At 38.7% G+C, this 19,510-nt stretch overlaps 1 protein-coding gene across 2 annotated transcripts in view; it reads left to right on the forward strand.

Moving 5' to 3' along the window:
• The first annotated feature begins 7,392 nt into the window (after positions 1 to 7,392).
• PLPPR5 (phospholipid phosphatase related 5) overlaps positions 7,393 to 19,510 on the forward strand; it is a 111,010-nt gene continuing 98,892 nt past the window's right edge. For both annotated transcript variants that reach the window (XM_065072586.1, XM_065072587.1), the window contains exons 1-2: positions 7,393 to 7,419; positions 12,864 to 12,938. In XM_065072586.1, the coding sequence (XP_064928658.1) occupies positions 7,408 to 7,419; positions 12,864 to 12,938 (87 nt within the window). In that variant the 5' untranslated portion in view covers positions 7,393 to 7,407. The remainder of the gene's footprint in view (positions 7,420 to 12,863; positions 12,939 to 19,510) is intronic.

A 19,510-nucleotide genomic window follows, 5' to 3' on the forward strand; every position in this document is an offset into this window, starting at 1 on the left:
CACTGCACTAACTAGTAAGTCTGGGTGACAACAGTGTTAGCAGCTTCAAAGGCAATTTTTTGAAAGGTATGAGTTGTATCTCAAGAAATTGTATCATCAAGTATTCGATATTATGCAGTAAAGTATACAAAGTGATATCCCCAAAGTAAAGGCACAAACCTGTTCAGAAAATAGCAGGTTGCTGTGATCTGGTTTTCCGCACATTAAGGCCAGAAGTCCAATTCATTTCAACAGGAAAAGGAAGGATCATTAGTCTTTTCTTTCTCTCTCTCTCTTTTTTTTTTTTTTTTTTTTTTTTTTAGTTTTTTTTTCTTTTGAGCTTGAAAAGAACTGGCAAATAGCAAAAATAAATCCTTATCAAGAACCATTAAGTTCCTTCCAGAATATTTCAAAAATCACAATTCAAATTATCCTTCAAATGTCAGTGTCTGATTCCAGTGTCAGGTAGTCACCACCTGTTCTATTATTACTAGTGCTGTGTACCTTGGAAAAAGCCTATTTACAATACATTATTTTCAAAGATATGCAGCAGGATGTTAATCTGTCCTTCCATCTATTTCTTGTACTGCTTTCATTGCAATAGCATTTGGGCCTCAGGAACAGACACTATAATAACCTTAGTTAAAAGAAAAACCTAGAAAAAATTTATGTCTGTCTGAGACAGCAGGAGGCATTTGCACCCTTTTTTTGCTATGTGATGTTTACCATTTATGCATTTATTTCAAGGAAGCCTAGTAGAAATATAAATCATAACTGTAGCTAAACTGAAGATGGTTCATGGCTATATACATAGTTAAAATCTTTTTAAAAGGTCAGTTTTCAATACAGCATGTGCTAAATTATGAACTGTGTACTTAATTGTGCAGAAGTCATTTTAGGTTGCATCACTTTTTGCCCACAAGTTGTTCTTCCGGAGTATGCTAAAACTTTCAGTGGTTCCTTCAAATGAATGTAGGTCATTGCATGTTTTCAAGTTCTGCCATTGTCCCAGTCATCTTTGTTAGCTAACCTAAATACTTTCAAAAATATTTCAGCTGAATATTTTTCCTTGTAAGTGTGGACAGTATGGTAATCTGAGCCTACACAGCTGTTTTTCCCTTATTCATTATTACTAATTTTAAATTGCAAGCCAATTACAGCAGTGACTATCTGTCTGGACAGCAGCTAATACATTTGGAGTATTATTGAAACTTTAAAGAATATTACTAGTCATGCAACTTCTTTACAAACTTCAACAGAGCCACATGTCACTGCAATATTCATTATCACAAAGAAACTCACATAGTACATAAGTCATTTGCAAGATGCTTTCCAACAGGTCTCAACCAGTTGAAACATATTTGACCTAAATCCTTGTAAGTCTGTTTACTGTGAAGGAAAAACACACAGTTATTCAAAAAGGAGAAGTGAGGTGTCTTAATGACATTAAGATGGTTTAGTAGCAATGGTTTAATTTCCTTTTGATCTGTCTTAGATTATTTGACAGTGGTGGTAGGCAAAAGAACCTGGTTTTGATAGCAAGAGAGCCTAACTCCTCATATGTACAGTATAAGCTCCATGTAGGAAAAGATGGCCTCATATAGTAAATTGTACAGCAATTAAAAATATGTAGCAATTTTCTCATAAACAGAAAGTAACATACTGCTGGTGAAATAAAATGTTAATTGATAATTGTTAGAAAGAGGCTTTTCTCAGAATATCTTTTATGGAAAATGAAAGACAGCCAGTCTAAATAGTAGGTTATCATTACTTTTTTCCAGAACACATGAAATTTATTTTTCATTTGCTTTTTTTGAATCACATATATATTCTAGGATGTCCCTTTAGACTGCACTGTCACTTCATGCAGTAAATTCCTGCAAGTAGCCATGGATGAGGCTATAACTTCCAGACAGCTTCCCAAATCTCAAGTCGTCTTTTCCCCAAGAGTGTGGAGTTGAAGGTCATTATGCCAGTATCACATTAAGCCCTCTGGCGCTCTGTCTGCAAAGGGGTTATGGAATGAAGGCTCATATCTATGCTCCATAGCATAAAGAAATCAAACAATCAGTAATAGGGATATAAATGTTCTTATTCGTGTTCCATTACAAAGGCATGTTTCAGTCTTGAACTCAAAGTACAGGCATGTTGAGTTTGAACCAAGGGCCATCTAGCCTGTCTTCTGTTTCTGACTGTGACCATTGAAAGATGCTTAAGGAAAAGGTAGAAGAAACAGAGAGTATGACTTAGTGATCCTTCCCCTGAAAAGACATCCTAAATTTAGTGATTCGAAATCTGAAAGTTCATCTGGATCGTCACATTTAAAAACTGATCATGTCCTCAGTGAATGAGTCTGAACTCTTTTGAGAGCCCTTTCACAGCTTTAGCTTCTGCAAGAATATAAAATTTTCCAAAACATTCCTGAAACAATACATTTCTTAGTGATTTGTTTCTTAACACTGCAATAGCAAGATAAAGCTTCTCAAGCCGAAAGCTACACTGGAGCTAAGCTTTCGTCGAGGAGCAGGTAACCCTGTATTTTCTATCATAGTAAGTGCCTTGAGGTAAGAAAACTTACATGGCCATTTTCTGCTACTGATCTCACAACGAAGATCCAACCAGGCAGTTATGGTGATCATGCCCTTTTGATACTACTTAGTAGGACTGCTTTTGCATACTGATTTTGACCCACCTAGATTCTGTTTCAGCCATGGTAGCCCTTCTTATTTCTTTATAGTCTGTCACATCTCTACTGTGAAATGTCACCTCACTATATTTAGGTTTATATCCCTCTCCTGGCCAGCAAATTCTTTTTGATGCTGGTGTCCTGTCACAACTGCTATTTCAACTTTCTTCCCCTCTAGATGTTCTTTTCCTTTATGCACAAGCATTTCAAGTGGTGCTTGCTGTCTTCTTTTTTTTTAACTTTTTTTTTTTTTTAAGCCAGATTTCTGTGGATATGTCGCTGGTTCATCTGGCACTTTCTTACTTCCTCTTCTTTAAAAAGTCTTCCTTTCAGACTACAGTCCTCTATTGAGTGGCCAAGCATCCTAAAACTCTCATAGTTTATTTAATCTTATATTTCATACGTGTTCCTTCTCTTGGGGCTGGAAGAGTTCCATTCAAGACCACATAAGCCATTCTTTCCTAGCTGGCAGAGACGTCTTTGATCCTGTTCTTGATGGAATTTTGCAGTGACATTTTTCAGCATGAAGTAGGATTAGTGGATTCTTCTGTTCTCCCATGATGACTTTTTGTAGTTCAGGACAACGTGTATTCTTGTTCCTGCCATGTTGCATATCTGTCTTTCCTCCAGATCAGGTCTGATGACTTGCTCTTTGATCCTTCAATGAAAATTGCTAATCATCCATACATATCTGGTTTTCATGTTACAAATGTGCTTTTTCCCTTATCTCTCATCTGTTATTTCGTTATCCATTATTTCTGTCCTTTTTTGATCTCTGCCATGACCTTCTGTATAATGCAATTCATTATCCTCACAATCCAGTCCCTGCTTATTTTCATTGCACTGTCCTCTCTTCTTAGAGAGACAGCTGCTCTTCTCCCCCCTTGGTGAGTCTGGTAGTTTCTTCTCTTTATTTCTCCACCTTGATCTTTCAGTTGGCTGTCTTTTCTGCTACCTTGTATTCGTGGCATGAATGGCAACTTTTCTTTTCTGGGTCTCTGTGTTTCAGATCCTCATTTTCTTCAGGGATCTACAGTTCTTGAATCTTCCATACTGTCTTCTCTTTTCTCCTCTGTCACGTCCTTAAATCTCATTTAAAAACTGGATTCTATGTATTCATGGCAACAGTTACTTCAGATTCTGTGACCAAAGCAAGCACTGAATTAATTCTGCAGTGCTTTTCTTGTTTACCATACTACATGAAGATGGGAGAGGTGAATTTTCTTATCTGATGACTCATAACTCTCCACTAGAGCTGATGTTTGAGCCCTTTCTTTTGAGCCCTTTTATTTAGAGCTGAGTAAACAGTTACTCTGAAGCAGAATCAGTTGGATTTTTATGAAGAGTAAATATTGAATGCTTAGGATGTGCTGAGCTTTGGAATATTCTTCCCAAAACCTTTAGAGCAGAAAGACAGCAATGGGGAACACATATCTGGGATGGTGAGGGAGGAAACAGGGTAAAGCAGCTTTGTTAGCAGCCATCTGTACTCCCAGAGATACTGCTGCCCTGTGCATCAGTGATTTAATCTTGTGAAACAATGCAGCAGGTTCAGTCTGAGGGCATGGCCTTGCAAGCCCTTGGCAAACGCTGCTAGGAAGCTGCAACCACCCCTTAGTCAACAAGAATGGCTACTGAGAAGCTCATCACAACGTATGAATGCTACATACATTCAGGGCACCGACAAGCATCTTAGGGCAACAGCACATGTGTTACATGTGTAACATGCACGTTATCAACTGAAAATTAGGACCAAAATGCAGAAGTGGCTATGGTGCATAGCAGGATGCTTGGTACTTATGTGAGGATGTAGGTGTATACAGGGTTGATAGATTTTGTGAGATAAGGTGCTGGTGTGGTTTCTCATGTCAGTAATACTATAAAGAAGCTGCTTATCTGATTATACAGATTGTGGAGAGGACTAGTTCTTTTAGCAGAAGACTCTTCTACAAATAAGATGCGTCTTGACCATCTGTTGCCAGATGGAAGTGTTCTACTTCTGAATCACTGGCTGCAATGACATATTTAGAAAATGAATCTTTCATGGATAGATCCACAGCACAAACAGTTTGTGATGAACCTCACATAAACATGCTGAGGTTATATTGTCTGTTTACTTGGCCTTAAGTTATAGTATGGCTGTATACTCCTGTGAACATATTGTTGTTTAGTAAATAGCAAATCCTGCCGTTCACACCCGCCCTTTGTGAGGTATCCCAGTTGCCTCAATGAGTACATAATTTACCACTAAAAAATGCAAACACAACATAGAGCTCCTATTTCATTTTTATTCTGAAATCTGTTAATTTATTTGAGGAGTCTGTAGGATTCAGCGTATGTACTCGGGTGGCCAGTGCAGGCAGTGTGTTGGTATTCAGGCATGCCCAGAACACAATCAACTGGTACACCTTCACTTACAGCTCTGTACTTAAATTTTCCTTGTGAAAAGAAACCCACATTTTTTCTTTTTTTCTTTGAGATATTTACTGTGATTTTTTTTTTTTTTTAATGAACAGATGTTAATATGAAGAAAAGTTGTAAACTAACTGGGAACTATTATGCAGTAACATTTTAAGTCATTACTATTTTAATGAAGTATAAAGGTTATTATCATGCTTAAGTTCTTTGAAGTTTATTTGTGGCTTTTTACATGTATTATTATGTACAAATTAGGTCTTACACAGTAGCTCAGAACTGTCAGTGAATTTTATCTCAGCAGAAATAATGCCAAGTTTTAGTATTACGTGAGCTGAAAAGAACTGAGTTTATTTGGCCAGAAGGAAACAGAATAAGTAAGTGGAATGTGAAGAAATGGCATACAGAGATTTATACATGCCAGCCTCCATCAAATTGTCTAGATGAGAAATAATTGATAAACAGATTTTTGCAGTGTCATAGACTCTCACACTGGTGACATGGTGCACCTCTTTGACGTAAAAAAGAAGAACCGCTCCCATCTGTAGTTGCATCACATCTTTTTAGCAACACAGAATTTGCTTAGATAGTCAGATATTTTAAGCTACAGTTTAAAGAAAAGCAGCAGCTAAAGGCTGGGAAGAAAACCACTACTGGGCGTTGAGCCCAGCTTCCCAAAAATCACCATCAGGAATTCTGCACATCACAGTTCAAGACAACTTGAGATGCAGCTATTATTAAATAGAAATTAATTTTTATGTACACAGAACCTCAACGACTTCTGCTTCTCCTTTTTGTATACTTTTGGTGAACATTAGAACAGTTGATTTTTTTTTAGCAAAAAAATTTAGAAATAGCAAATTTCACAGGCTAGCATGTGAGCTAACATTTAATTAATACAAGGTGAAATCGGTCTTTGTAACAGAAATAATAATGTGTGATTTGGATATTTGGCAATAATGAGCATTAAAAAATCAGGAAAGAAAGGTCAATACTGAATAAACTTGAGGAAATCACAATATGACCTCTATCTGTTATTATTTTGTTCTAATAATACTGTTAACGAGACACACAGAAAGTATATTAATCAGCTGGGTTAGTTTGATCAGCAGCTGTTTCGCACCTGATTCCAGACGAGGCTGTAGGACCACTGTCCATCACTTACGGTGGCCTGACTCCACATCCATTGTTGGTGGAGATGGTGACTGACCAGTGCCAGAGTTGCAATCAGCAGTGCAGAAGTGTTCCTGCAGAGCCCAGGTGGCACACTGGAAAGTGAATAGAGAAAGCGTGGCTGGCCATAAGTACTTCAGGGACCCTAACTACCCAAATAAGCATTGAGTGAGGTAGTGAATTGTGGAACAAAAGGTGCTTATCAGAGATTCCACAATCAGCTGCTTGACTGTAGGCAGGTGTCTGTAGGTACCTCCTGAGTGGCAAGGACTTCCTGTTATTACAAGAGAGGGTCATTGTCACATCCGTGTTGGATGCGATTTCATGTCAGCACCAGGATTTTGCTTCTTCACTCCAGTGAAGTACAAATCTATAAGATTAAGATTTGCCTTGATTTCACAAATGAAGTAATTTTATGAAATACTTTTAATCCCGTATTAATTTGCCTGCTTGCAAAACAAGTGCATTCTTCCCTCATCTTCTTAACATAAAAATGACCTTGTTATTTCTGATAATGCAGCTTGTTGGGCAAAATTTAATCCTGTCACTACAGACATAATCCAGTGAATCCTCTTCTTGCTGATAACACTTTTTACTATTTGAATTCCTGTGGGAGCATTTGATTTGGTGTTTGACAGGCTTCTAGGTCCTCCTAATGTTAATCTTCAGATGATAAGTAATTTAAGAAAGAGGAGGATATAGTTTCTCTGCTTCCTAGCTTTCATCTTTCGTGGTAATAAGATTGTCTCTCAATACTGTTTCAACTGTTCTACAGTTTTTTAAAAACTCCTTTTATCTAATTGTAAGAAAGGAGAGCACAATTTAGCTCTCAATATCATCACAAAGGTACACCCATCAGAAGAGTGCAACATGTGGAAATCACTGAGGAAAATTATGTGATGGTATATGTTGCTGGTATATCAGTCTGCTGATAACATTCTCCTCCACGTTTCATTTACTCTTGACCTAGATGTTTCTGTCCATTGGCAATCACTGACGACCTGGCAGATGCTACAGGGGCCTGGTTGGCTGCTGATTATGAAACTTGTGAGGCGGGAGGTTATTTCGAGGAAGTGGCAAAGAGAGCAACTGCCCTGTGCTTCAGAGGGAGAGCATCTGTGTTCATTACCAAGGTTCACCAGTTAGTGGCACTCATGAATTTTCAGGTAGGAAAAGCAGCCAAGAATGCCTTTTCCTGCTCTCATCAGGGTGATTTGCAATTGTTCTTCTCTCATGTGGCTCTCAGCTGATAGCAGCCTATTGCACAGTTTACATTTCACTGGCTTCATGCTTTGCTTTTGAATATACATGAAAATGTTGATTTTGATTTGTATGATCTGTGTCCAAGTTATCTTAAATAGTAATTTCTGCCTCATCATCTTTGCCATCACTATGAGCTGTGTAACTTCTCTTCCTTTTTTCCTATTATGTACGTAGGAGATACAGTCTCTCTCCTATTGGGGAGAATTTGCTCTTGTGTATTTCTTTTCTTACTCTGACAGGTCTGGAGCCTGGAAGTATCATAATTCCTATCTTCTTACTTTATAGTATTTTTATATGATAAAAGCAATTTCGAAAAAATGTCACATTTGGCTGAGAACAAACTCTCTAGCAATTTACTGTTGAAAAAGGTATAGACATTAGTGTACAAAATTATCTGTTTCTCACTCCTATCTGAAGATGAGTTCTTTCATATTCTGTAGTTTGATTTTATATTCAGGCCACATTAGATACCAGACTCATCTCTATTCTGCCAGTTGTTCAAAGGGCTCATTTGCTGTCCATAGAGTTAGCTTCCCATTGCTTTGTCCATCCTCTCTCCTCACACCCCAAGATCAACACTAATATTAATAACACCAGGGAAAAGAGACTTAATTACCACCTCACCAAAGCTTAAAATGTAAGAGAAGTCCTCTTGGAGAAAGAGGAAGAATAGTGTGAAAGTGTGGAAAACCTAATGAACTGTGTTATTCTAAAGATTGTTCTGAATATACATTTTCAGTATTTCCACTATGAAATGGTTCAGGCTATTACAATATTTTTCTCTGCTGATTTCTCTCAGCCTTAGAGAAACAGAAAAATCAGCTAAAACTGATTTTTGTCAGCTTTAGATCATGTAAGAATTCTTTCGGATGTCAGAACAGAAACTTCATTATATATAAAAGCCTAAGTAGAGTTTGAAAAAGTAGCTGTTTCTGTGCTTCTGCATGGAACATAGAGGTAACTGGAACATACGCAAAAATAAAAAGGGAAATCTTCACTTGCAGTGTTTTCCATGAGTATCAACTACTGTAAAAATCAACTTGAAAATGTTTTTTTGTCACCCCAATGAAACTCAGCAGTGACAGGTTAGGAAGTTTAAGTAGTAAGTGTGAAACTCTCAAGTTTGCACTGTAACTACAATTCTTGTGTAGCTGGATATCAGAGCTGTGCCTTCGTGCTCATCAAGGCAAGTCCACTGGGTGGTGCAGGAACTCTCAGTCTGGCCATGTCCAGAGACAAAACAGTGGATAATGTGAAACAATGAGACAAAGTGGCTGACTGAATTCTTAGCCACCTTCACAGCAAAGTGACTAACTGGTACAGGAACCATCTAGGCAGGAATTTTGGACAGTCCTGAAGGCTTACCCAGGCAGGTCCTGCCATGCCCAGACCACTTTGGATGTTTCAATGTGTTGATTATCACTCTGGATGGAGAATCTGGGCCTTCAAGGGACTCCCCATCTGCTTCATCTTGGAAAGTGGATGAAGCTGTGTAAAGATATCCTTTAGCCCACAAACTCTAAGCTCTCATGCTTTGCATTCATGAAGAATGTTCACCCTGATGATAGATAAAAACGATACAAATGATAGATAAAAATGTCAGTATCTCAGAGTAAAGTATCTTCATTGTTCTTCTTTCTCTTTTTCTTTATGAAAATGTCATAATCGTCTCCATTCTCCATTACCTCTATGAAGATTATATAGATTTGGCTCATAAAAATGGTTTCCTATCATGACAATTCGTTTTCTTCATAGCACAGTGGACTTTTTTCCTGTTTTCTTGACAAATTCAATGCTTCCCGGACCTATTTGCTGTTTACCTTCTGCCAAGCCACTACATTTTTACCACGTTGGGCACTGGGGAATATAACAGTTACAGATAGTTCTAGTGAGCTTTTTTTTTGCATTTAGTAAGGGGTTTTTTTGTTTGTTTGTTTGTGGTGGTTGTTGTTGTTGTTGTTGTCGTCGTTTTGTTTGTTTGTTTTTCTTTTTTTTCTGTAGTTCAGAGCATATCTTTACATCTCCCGAATTACTGATAAGTACTTCTTCCTTGGTGTAAGTGAACTTCACCCATAAATGGAAAGAGCCAAATGAAATAGAATATGCCATTTGTATTTCTAACTGAATCCTAAGTTAAAGGGACACCTGTGATGGAACAGACATCTTGTGATGATGTAATAGTGTCTTAGATCTGCTTGGCACTTATATAACAAGATTATGGAAGCTGGGCAGCACCAGGCTCTCAAATTGCCTTCATACTGGCTTTCCCCAAAAAACGGACATGCCAGAAGACAGTCATACAAAAGCTAACTGTGGATAATACAAGTAGTAAGATAGCGAGAATGTTAGGGAACTTCCTTTCAGAACTAACAATATTTGAGTTCATTTTGTGGCTCTGGCAGAAATGTGGTATTAAGGAAGTTACTTGAAGTCATATTCAAGCTGTGAGACCAATTACTTCTTTTGTTTCTGAGTGATGCTGGAAGTGCTTGAACTCTAGGCATCTTACTTTTTTTTACATTAAAAGTTGCTCAGAGTTTCCCAGAGCTCATTGCTGATTTCACATGCAAAGAAGAAGCTTCTCTGTGCATCTGAAGTACCTGAGCCACTAGGCATGTCTAGAAAATGCAGGGCAGTGGCTGCTTTTTGTAGAAAAAAAATTCTACTGTTTTGGCCATGGTCTTGCAGCCAAACTTCTACCCCTTTTATTCAGTAGCTAAAAGTTTACCCCCACAAAAACAAACAAAAAAACCAAACCTTGAAACATGAATGCATTTCTCTCAGCACTGAGGTACTGAGGCTTCTTAGAAATTGAATAGATTTTGATCCAAATGGGATCAGAAACACTGAGAGCATGTTTGTGGCAACTGTATCAATAGGGGATGTTGAGCCTCCAGCCCACAAGTGTGACACCCACTTGTGGCTCATAACCAGCTGCCATTCCAAGCTGCAGGGGGTACGTGTGTCCCCTGCCGTGCCAGAGCTCCTCCCAGAGGTGTGTGCCTGCCATCTTTCCTCCCAAAGCACCGGGTGGGCAGATGGGGACACGAGTCCCAAGTTTGGCAGTGAGGCAGATGGGTGATGGCCTGCAGCAGGGGCAGGCTTCTCTGGAGGGCAATCCTGTAGGCTGCTGCCAGGCATACACCAGAGGAGCAGCTGGAGTGAGGCAAACTACCTAACGCATATCCTGGGACACTGCCAGAGAAACTATTTCACAGCCTGCCTAGTAACTAGTTATATTAAAAGACTTCATATTACTAAAACACAACTAGCTTTTTACCAAGAGCTATTTTTAGGGATACTTGTAGCATTTCAGCCATGCCCTCACAGATTGCTTCTTGATGCCTCATTCAGGCTCACTCATCTTCCTCCAAGCTCATAGCAGCAACCTCTGGAAAGGCAATTTCACATATGGTATGTGTTTATCGTGTGTAAAGGGTGTTCCAGGCTCCAACCAGTGTCCATCTCCATCTTATGAAAAAATAAATTCTGAGTCACACCTCAGGCTCTACGGTTCATCCCCATTTTGGTGCACTGAGAGCTTTAGGCTTTGGCAGACACCCGTCTGTGGTACTTAGGCAACATTAACAAGAACATGTCTCTCCTTTTATGCTGTGCTGCAGGAGAGGAATCTGAGACCCTTTTCGTTCTTGAGGGAACAGCTGAAGAGCGGCCATGTGTTGGTTCTTAATGCTCAGAGCTTGTTCTCTTCAGTGTACTGTTGGCACTCAATAAATAATAAATAACTGCTATGTTGGTGTCTCTTTAGTGAGCTGAGCCTATAGTCCCAATGTGCACTAGCTGTGCATGCACATCTCCATATGCAATATTAATGGTTTTATTACATAACTGTATAGCAGACTGTCAAGGAGTCTCTGGGACTCTTCCCTGAGTGAGGATTTAAACCGAGTATGAACAGCAGAGTTTGGCTCTGTGTGCATGCAAGTAAACTGATCAACAGCACAGCCACCATTTTCTGTTTACTTGATAAGTAAGTTCAGCCTTTAACAATATGAGATAGATTCCAAGAACATAAGGCATGCTGCTTGCTTATGAAGCATTTTCTTGTTCATTGCTTTGGATAAACACAAGCTGAATGCCAATAACCACTGCTGTGTGTGATAGCACCAAAGATGGGGCTAAAAATGCCCAGAATGACAGGGTCCCAGCTGAAAAGCTCATAGCTCCCAGGGAGACCCCAGCTGGTGCATGCACAAGTCTTGCTGAACAGGGCAGCAGCTCTGTTTCCACGTTTCTACTAATGGACTCAGAAGGGGAGGGAGGTGTCGTGTCAGATTCCCTCAGCCACCTTCTTGAGGGGCGGAGAGCATCCGAGATGCTCAGCGCATTGCTGAGAGCCAGGCTGCACACACACATAGCAGAGTTTGTTTTTCCGATACTGCTTGGAAGCATCTGCTTTCTCTTCTCCTTAGTCTGCTGCCTTCTGGACTCTTCAGCCCGAGGCCCTGTATGAAATACGCACATGCACAGGCAGGGCATGGGAGGGAGAGAGAGTCAGCTGTAGCTTACTAAAGCATCAGAGGAAGAAAGGGAAGAATGGATTTGGGAGGCCATGGAAGAAAGAGAGGAGATGCAAGACGTTGGAAGATGTGCTACATGAGAGAAGCTGAATGATGAAAAGAGAGTGTGTGAAAAGTATAAGGAGGAGCTGGAAGGGGAACACAGGGAGACAGAAAGGAGAGAATATAAAAAATTAGTGAGTGATAAGACAGAAATGAAGAACAGCAAGAGACACAGTTGAGAAAAGCAGAAGAGTGCTGAAGGACTATCTCACTATCCTAAAAGGAAGAGCCTAGAGATAAGCGTTTAAAACTAGAGTTTTAAAAATTAAATAATCAAAGCGATAGTGGTGTGTGTTTTGGTTTTGTGTTTTTCTTTAAGGAAGAAGAGAGCAATCTAGAGGGGCTACCCAGCATTTAGAAGTTTTCTAATGCTTGAGGATGCTAACACCTCTGGAGATTTTAGTAAATTAATTATTCCAGTCATGGGTGGATTCCTAGGAAAAGGAATTGTTTTGTTGAAGTATGCAGGGATACAATTAAAAGAATTTTAAGTACAAATCTTTGTATAGATACTGTTATTTGGAACAAAAATGGCTGGATTCAATTTAGCAAAACAGTAAAGTTTAAATTAACTTTGAGCTCTTTCCTGCTGGAATGAAGGAGCACACATGAACAGTCCTTTTCCCTGTTGTAATTCTCACCATTCCTTATTTTGGTAAAAATCTGTGTTTTAAGCAGGCCTTTTATAGTTTGCTATAGGCACATTATTCTGAGCAATGCTGTGGTCTTACACCTGGACACAATATACTTTGTTTCCTTCACAGGTGAACATAATTTCAAACAGCAGGTGTCAGTCTCAGAGAAACTACATGATGTTGCCATGCTCCATATTAGTTGAGGTAAGAAAATACTGTAGATATTTTGCTTAGTTCTTGGGTGTGTTTTTTTAAGAAAATGCTCTTGCAGCAACAGATTTATATTTTACCAACATATTTATGTTTATGTCAACACGGACTGCTATCTGCTAGTTGGCAATCACTTAATGGCAGCTGTGGATAAAATTCTGTCCCCATAGTGTATTTTTTCCCAGTTCTTTCATGAGAGGGAATGGAGAGGGGTCCCTGCATGTGTAATTTCATTTTAAGTGGATGTGGTGTTCTGAAGTATCAGAATCCAGGAGAGTGAAGTACCTCTGAGCAGGACCTGTATATCCATAGGTAATGGTGGTTAAATCTTGATAATAATATTCTATCAGTCTAGAAAACTTTTCATTCATCAATCTTAAACCAACTTACATTTGATATCATTACTATAATTTTAAAGATAGGGAGCAATGGAACATAATGTTGCTTTAATTGTTCAAGGTCCTTCAGCCTGTCAAGAACAGGAGGCATTTTGGAATAATGCCTATTGAGTAACCTAAGCATCATCTGAACCAGTTTGCAATTCGTTAGCTTTAATTTTTGAGACTATTCTTACTGAGGCATTATAAACAATTCCTTTTCTTCGCTCTGATGTCTGTGGATCATGTTCATAGCAGAACTGACCCCACTTAAGTCTGCCCTGCAGTGGAGCTGGAGCTGCAGCACAGCATAGATCTGTTTGGCTCTATTCAATGTGACTTTAGGGTGGCTTGCTTCAGCTTCACCATGAACTCAGCAGAACTTGCCACCTGCAGGTTGTATTCTATAATCACTTTTTATTTTCATCATTCTTCAGGATCAAAAGGTGATCCAAATGTTTAACAGCTGTAATTTTTTTTTTTGTTTGGTTTTTTTTTGGTTTTTTTTTTTTTTTTTTTTTAGCAAGTGGATAAGGGAAGTATGCAGTATTTGAGCACCTTGGTTTAGGTCTTTGGGTGATGAAAAGGACTGTGGGATTTCTCAGCCCTCCTTTAAAAGCCTCATTGTGCTTCTCTAGCAGGAGAAATTAGTCCACACACATACATCAAGGACGTGATAATGCAACAATTGTGCTTACACTGAGGTCGACAGTAGAGAGCAAAAGAAGGTATTGGGTAAGGGTTCAAGTATCTGCAGCTGTGCAGCCACAAAAACAAGTTCTCTATACTGATAGAAGGGAATAGAAGCCATGAGGTGCCAGTGGCAGTAGTGGTGACTGTCGTTTGGTGGTGATTGCCCATAGAGACCTGACAGGTCTGCAAAGTTTATGGGACTGGGCTGTCTGTCAGAGAAACTGATTATTTGCAGAGGTACAGTAGTAACTAAGGGGCTGTGTGTGTCTTTGCCAGCCTGTATTTCAAGAGTTTATTTTGCATGGGACACAGAAAAAAATCCACTTTCCTGGAAATCTGTCAGCTTTTCCTGACCTGAGTATTAAAGCATTCGAGGACATGTATTAAATGGGATACAGGGTATGACACAGGACTGTATGCAAGTCCTAGTTTGCTTCTCAGAGAGCTGTGTCTGAGATGCTGATGCTCTCTGTGCCACTGATGTCCTGGTAGCACTTTCTCCTGAGCTCAAGAGCAGGCGGGAAGCCCGGGCTCAGCCCTTGGCCAGGACCTGGCCTGGCACAGCTGGTGGCGAGGTCAGTGGGGACGGCAGTGTGGGAGTCAGCACAGCTAAAGCTTTGTGAAGGCTGGTAAGCACCTCAGCCCTGGAAAGAGACATGAGGCTGCTTGTTGGAAGTTAGAGCAGGGAGTAGTTATATACATGTTAGTCAGGTTCTATTTCACTCTCTTCAGAAAAAACATGACTTTTTCATGAGTAGCCTGCAGGTTAGAAGTGAAAGAAAAGCTGGAGATCAGAGTGATTTACATTAGGGGAATGCTAAGAGTAGTTTCTCTCTTGAAACAAGCCAGAATAAGGTTTTCTGCACTTCTTAGAGCTTGCTCCCAAGAGTAGGCTCAGCTCTGCTAAGCAATGACTTTATGTCAGGAAATTTTATTTGGTAGATCTAGTTTCTGTACTCTTAGCCTTTCTAGCAATATTTAGTGGATTTTTTTTCCCCAACTTATTTCTAACCTTGGAGAGAAATTATCTAAGCAGTCAAGATGTACAGAAACTTTCAGAGGTAAGAAAACTGGGATCTCTATAGACTTCATTCTTCTGGTGGTAAGCCCTGTACCTTTCAAAATGTCAGCTTTTCTCTACAGAACAGTCTTGTAAGCTACTACTGTCAGCCTTTCTGAAAACCTCTGTCCTCTCCAATTCACGAATTATAGAAAAGATGTGCTTGGGTATTCTGTCATCTGTTACAGATACTTCCATTAGCCTAATTCAAAGAGACGAACCTCTTTTTATATGTTGATTCTTGTGGATGGAGCTGGGAGTTTGGATCTGACTACCCAAGCTGGAGGAAAAAAATGTAAATTCTGTAAGATTCTGAAAGCTCCAAAACTAAATCTGCATGGCAGAAGTTGAGTGGTGCAAACTTCTGTTATATGCTATTGCTGTCAAGAGCTTCTGGTTCAAGGCATCATTTACACAGTATCTTTTGTACTTGGTTTTCTATATCAGATGTTGAATTTTATGGTATGTTGCTGTACTTGTTTATTTATTGTTTTTCTGCTAGTACCTTTACCATTAGAGAAGTTCATGTAGGCATCAGATTTTGAGATTAATCTCCTCAAAGCCATGCAATATCAAAAGTCAGTTTCTCCAGCAATATTAATTCATGCAGCTATTGTGACAGATCATAAGTTTAGATTCCGAAGGCCAATTATTGTCCAAGAGTATTGCTCAATTTTGCTTTGACCTAAATTTTCCCTACCTTATCCATTCTTCTGCAAAATCATATTTATTTCTGCTTTCTCTGAGATGTTTTAATTCATTTGTTGCTTAGTGAAATATCTTCTTCTAACATGTATGCTGAAAACAGCTGTCCAGGTTACAGCTCTGAGCTAACTGTAGCTATCTCTCTTTAGACATGGCCTCTAGCTGTCAAAAATGCCTGCTGGACAGTCCTAACTACCCTAAATCTATCTGTCTTGTACTTAGTATCACCAGGTGCAAGCTTTTACTAATCTTGCACACTTCTGCACTTTTAGGCTTAAGCATTTTCCTTCTAAAAGCATGAAGTGGTACTATTTAAACAATCTATTTTATCTTCTTTTGTTTGTCTGTTTTGTTTGTGTGTTTTTTTTTTTCCCCACTTGTGCATATAAATATACTAACTGGAATCTCTAGATAAGGTGTAATTCTTTCACTTGCTATTAACTTTTAGAAATTACTAAACTTACCTTTTTTGAATGAAGTAATTAGAATATTACTAACTCTGGCAGTGGACAGATCCTTTAATATATGTACCAGACTTCCATGTACTTCAGATACTTCACAGTTACAGTCATCAAATACCTATCTAAATTTTGTGAAAACTTTACCTTAGTGTGCAAGGGACTTTCATGCTTCTCAGGAGATCGTGGCTGACATTTGTCTCTGCCTTGGTTATCCACTATGCAGAGCCCTTTATGCTATTTATTCTCTAGTGAATTGCGAGCTTTCTTATTGCTGAGTATCAAGATGACTCAGACAATTTACAGCTGATTCAACAGTAGGAGATCAATCTTAGTTTTCCTTTATCCTTTGGGTTCTAAGGATTTATTTTTTGCCTAAGAAGGATATTATTTATAATCTCTCTCTTGTGTAATTTTCTCAGCCTAGTGTTTTCTCCCCCCCGCCTCCTTTTTTTTATTTGTTGTTTTCAGTGTCTAAGTGCCTTGTCAACAGTCTTAAAAACTGGCCAGTAAAGCAGGTAGCATAGGATGCAGAAACTAGTTGCATGTGAATGACTGAACTCAAGTTGTATGAATTTGTGTTGATATTGGAAAGCCAACAAGGAAGCCAGTAAAGAGGATTTCACATCTACCATCAAAATAGCCAGCCTTCACAACACATCAATCAATCTTTATTTAAATTTATAACTAATTTAATTGTGTATTTATTCCCATTCAAAGACTTGCAATGCTCTTTAGGTATGGAGTATGGATGCCTGATAGCCTTTTTCTTCAATGTGAAATGGAACAGCAGGGAGGTGCAATATTAAAATGTCATGCAGATTTGTTTCTAATTATATTGTTATGTATTGTTGATCTGTTCTTCATGATCTAGCTCTTAAGGTTCTCCGTAGCCACTTGAATGTAAAATGTAGGTCCTGAGAGGACTTACAGAAACTATAAAGATTATGATAGCAGTTCTACCACAATAACAACAACATAACTAATGATAATTTAAAAATATATTCAGCTGGGTTATTTAAATTATGTTGTAAGAAAATGAAAACCATTTTAAAGAAATGGACTGCTTTAAATATCACAGATAAATGCAAAAAACCCAGGACAGGATCAAATACACATAGTCTTTGATGAAAGTGAAGTTATATAGAGATTTATTAGGAAAAGAAAACAAAACAAACCATAACAAACTGCAGCTGAAAACTCTTCTCCATAGCTTTCAGTGACTTTGGCTGTCCTTGGCTTGCTTCTTGGTGGAAAGCTGTTCCTTCAATTACAAGTAACTTTTTTACTCATTTTGGCCTAGGGGAAAAAAAAAAAATCACTCACGTATATTTCTTGGAGCATCTGAATTGAGGGAGATGATTGTTATTTTCTAATCTTGCATCCCATTAACTAGTCCTGACTTATGGCTTCAGATACACATATAATCCTAACAGGCACAAAGTTTCTTTAGGGAAATACATGAGCTTCAAAGGAGGAAGTGAATTGCTTGGGCAGCCTTTGTCATTACATGTTACAGAGATAATCTTACAGAGCAGTTGTCATGACTGACTGTCTTCTAACCCCATTCCAAAAACAGAAAAAAAAACCCTATTGGTCCTTTTACAGTCTTGCTGAATTTGATATATCCATCATTTGACAAAGTGCATGGAGGGAAATGCATATCTAGAAATTGTGTGTGAGTCTCTCATTCCAATAGATTCTTCTCTTCTTTTGTGAAAATTGAAAAGTTTACCTGCTCAGAACCTGAGCCATGTGAGTTTTATTGCCATATCCTAGTTAGCTTACACTTACTGCACTGTTCATTTAAATAGCTTTTGGATAGAAATTACCTTACATGAAAAGAGATATTTCACAGTTATTTTCAGTTGCTTATTTCTGTAATTCACTTTGAATTCACTTCACAATGAAATTGTATGCACCACCATACATACCTGTTCTGTTATTGCTGGACAGGGCTAGTGCACTGTCAGAAGCAGTCCCCAGGGAGCCCCCGGCTATCTGTGTAGTATTGCAAGAACAGCAACACATTTTATTTTACAATGCCCTGTAAAATTAAACTTCCAACCATGTTTAACAGGATGATAAACATTCAGAGAGAAGAAGATTTCAAAACTAATCATTCACTGAGAGCAATGCAACTGAGAAAGAACTGATGCTGATGAAAAGCACTAATTGTGCTAATGAAACTTTTTAATGTCTTCTACTGACAAGGCAAGCATTTGAAAGCTGCTGCTTCTTTAGAATGGATAAAGCATAGTAGTTCAATAAATATTCTTTATTTCTAATGTAATCTTCCCCAGCAATTTCTGAGTTTAGCTCTCATAAACCAGTAACATCCTCTAATAGTAAGCAATTTCACTGTAGCAGGTAATTGTTTAAGGACTTACATAATAGAGAATCATATGCAAGCAAATGTCCTGCATCCAAGGGTTGTGTCAGTCATCCCAGGCAATGCAGAAATGAGCCACCTCCCCCTCTTTGTTCATCTTCACCTGCTAGTACTGAAAGCAATTGTAGTAGCCAAACCCATGAAGCAGGTACTGTTTCTCCTGCCTTTGATAACACCTGTTTTACTTAAAAGGAATAGATCAAATCAGGAGAAAGCAGGAAGAGGAGATGCCAAGGACAGGGATATAATCTGAGAGAAATTAATCCATGAATGGATTTTTTCTGGAATTGTCTTGAAGTCTGAAGAGGTTCCCCAAATTTTTGCTCTTCTCTCTGATGCAACTACCTTTCCAGCCCTGACCATGAGAAATGCAGGGAGAAAGAAAATCCTGGTGTCCAGTGAATGCATTGTGGTTTCCCTCTTCTGATGGCCAGCCTAGAAGGGAAGGCATCATGAGTTCTGTACCTATTGGGTATGAACAAGGAGTTGAACTTTCTCCGTGGAATATTTTTAGTATGCTTAGGGAAATTTTTAGACAGTGGAAGTATTTTCTAAGAACTTGTATAGCATAACTATCCCAACTGATTTATAAGCTTTATTCCTCTGTATTTCTTTAAAACACCCACATGGGTGATATTTTTCTTGAAAACTGAAATGAAAAGATTATCTAGAAGTATCTGTTCATTACATAAGTCTAGTAAAATACAGCTACTGGTGTAGGATTAAATTGCTGTGTTTCAGAAGCAAAGAAAATTTCTCCTTTCAAGATATTTTTTCTATCTTCGAGGAAGATGATATGACAAAAGCTTCTCTGCATCCCTGTTTGCATCAGCTTTGTTTCTGGAGTGGCCACATGCAACACTATGGTAGGAGAGTTGAGA

This window comes from Columba livia, chromosome 8, assembly GCF_036013475.1.
Source record: "Columba livia isolate bColLiv1 breed racing homer chromosome 8, bColLiv1.pat.W.v2, whole genome shotgun sequence".
NCBI classification, from domain to species: Eukaryota; Metazoa; Chordata; class Aves; order Columbiformes; family Columbidae; genus Columba; species Columba livia.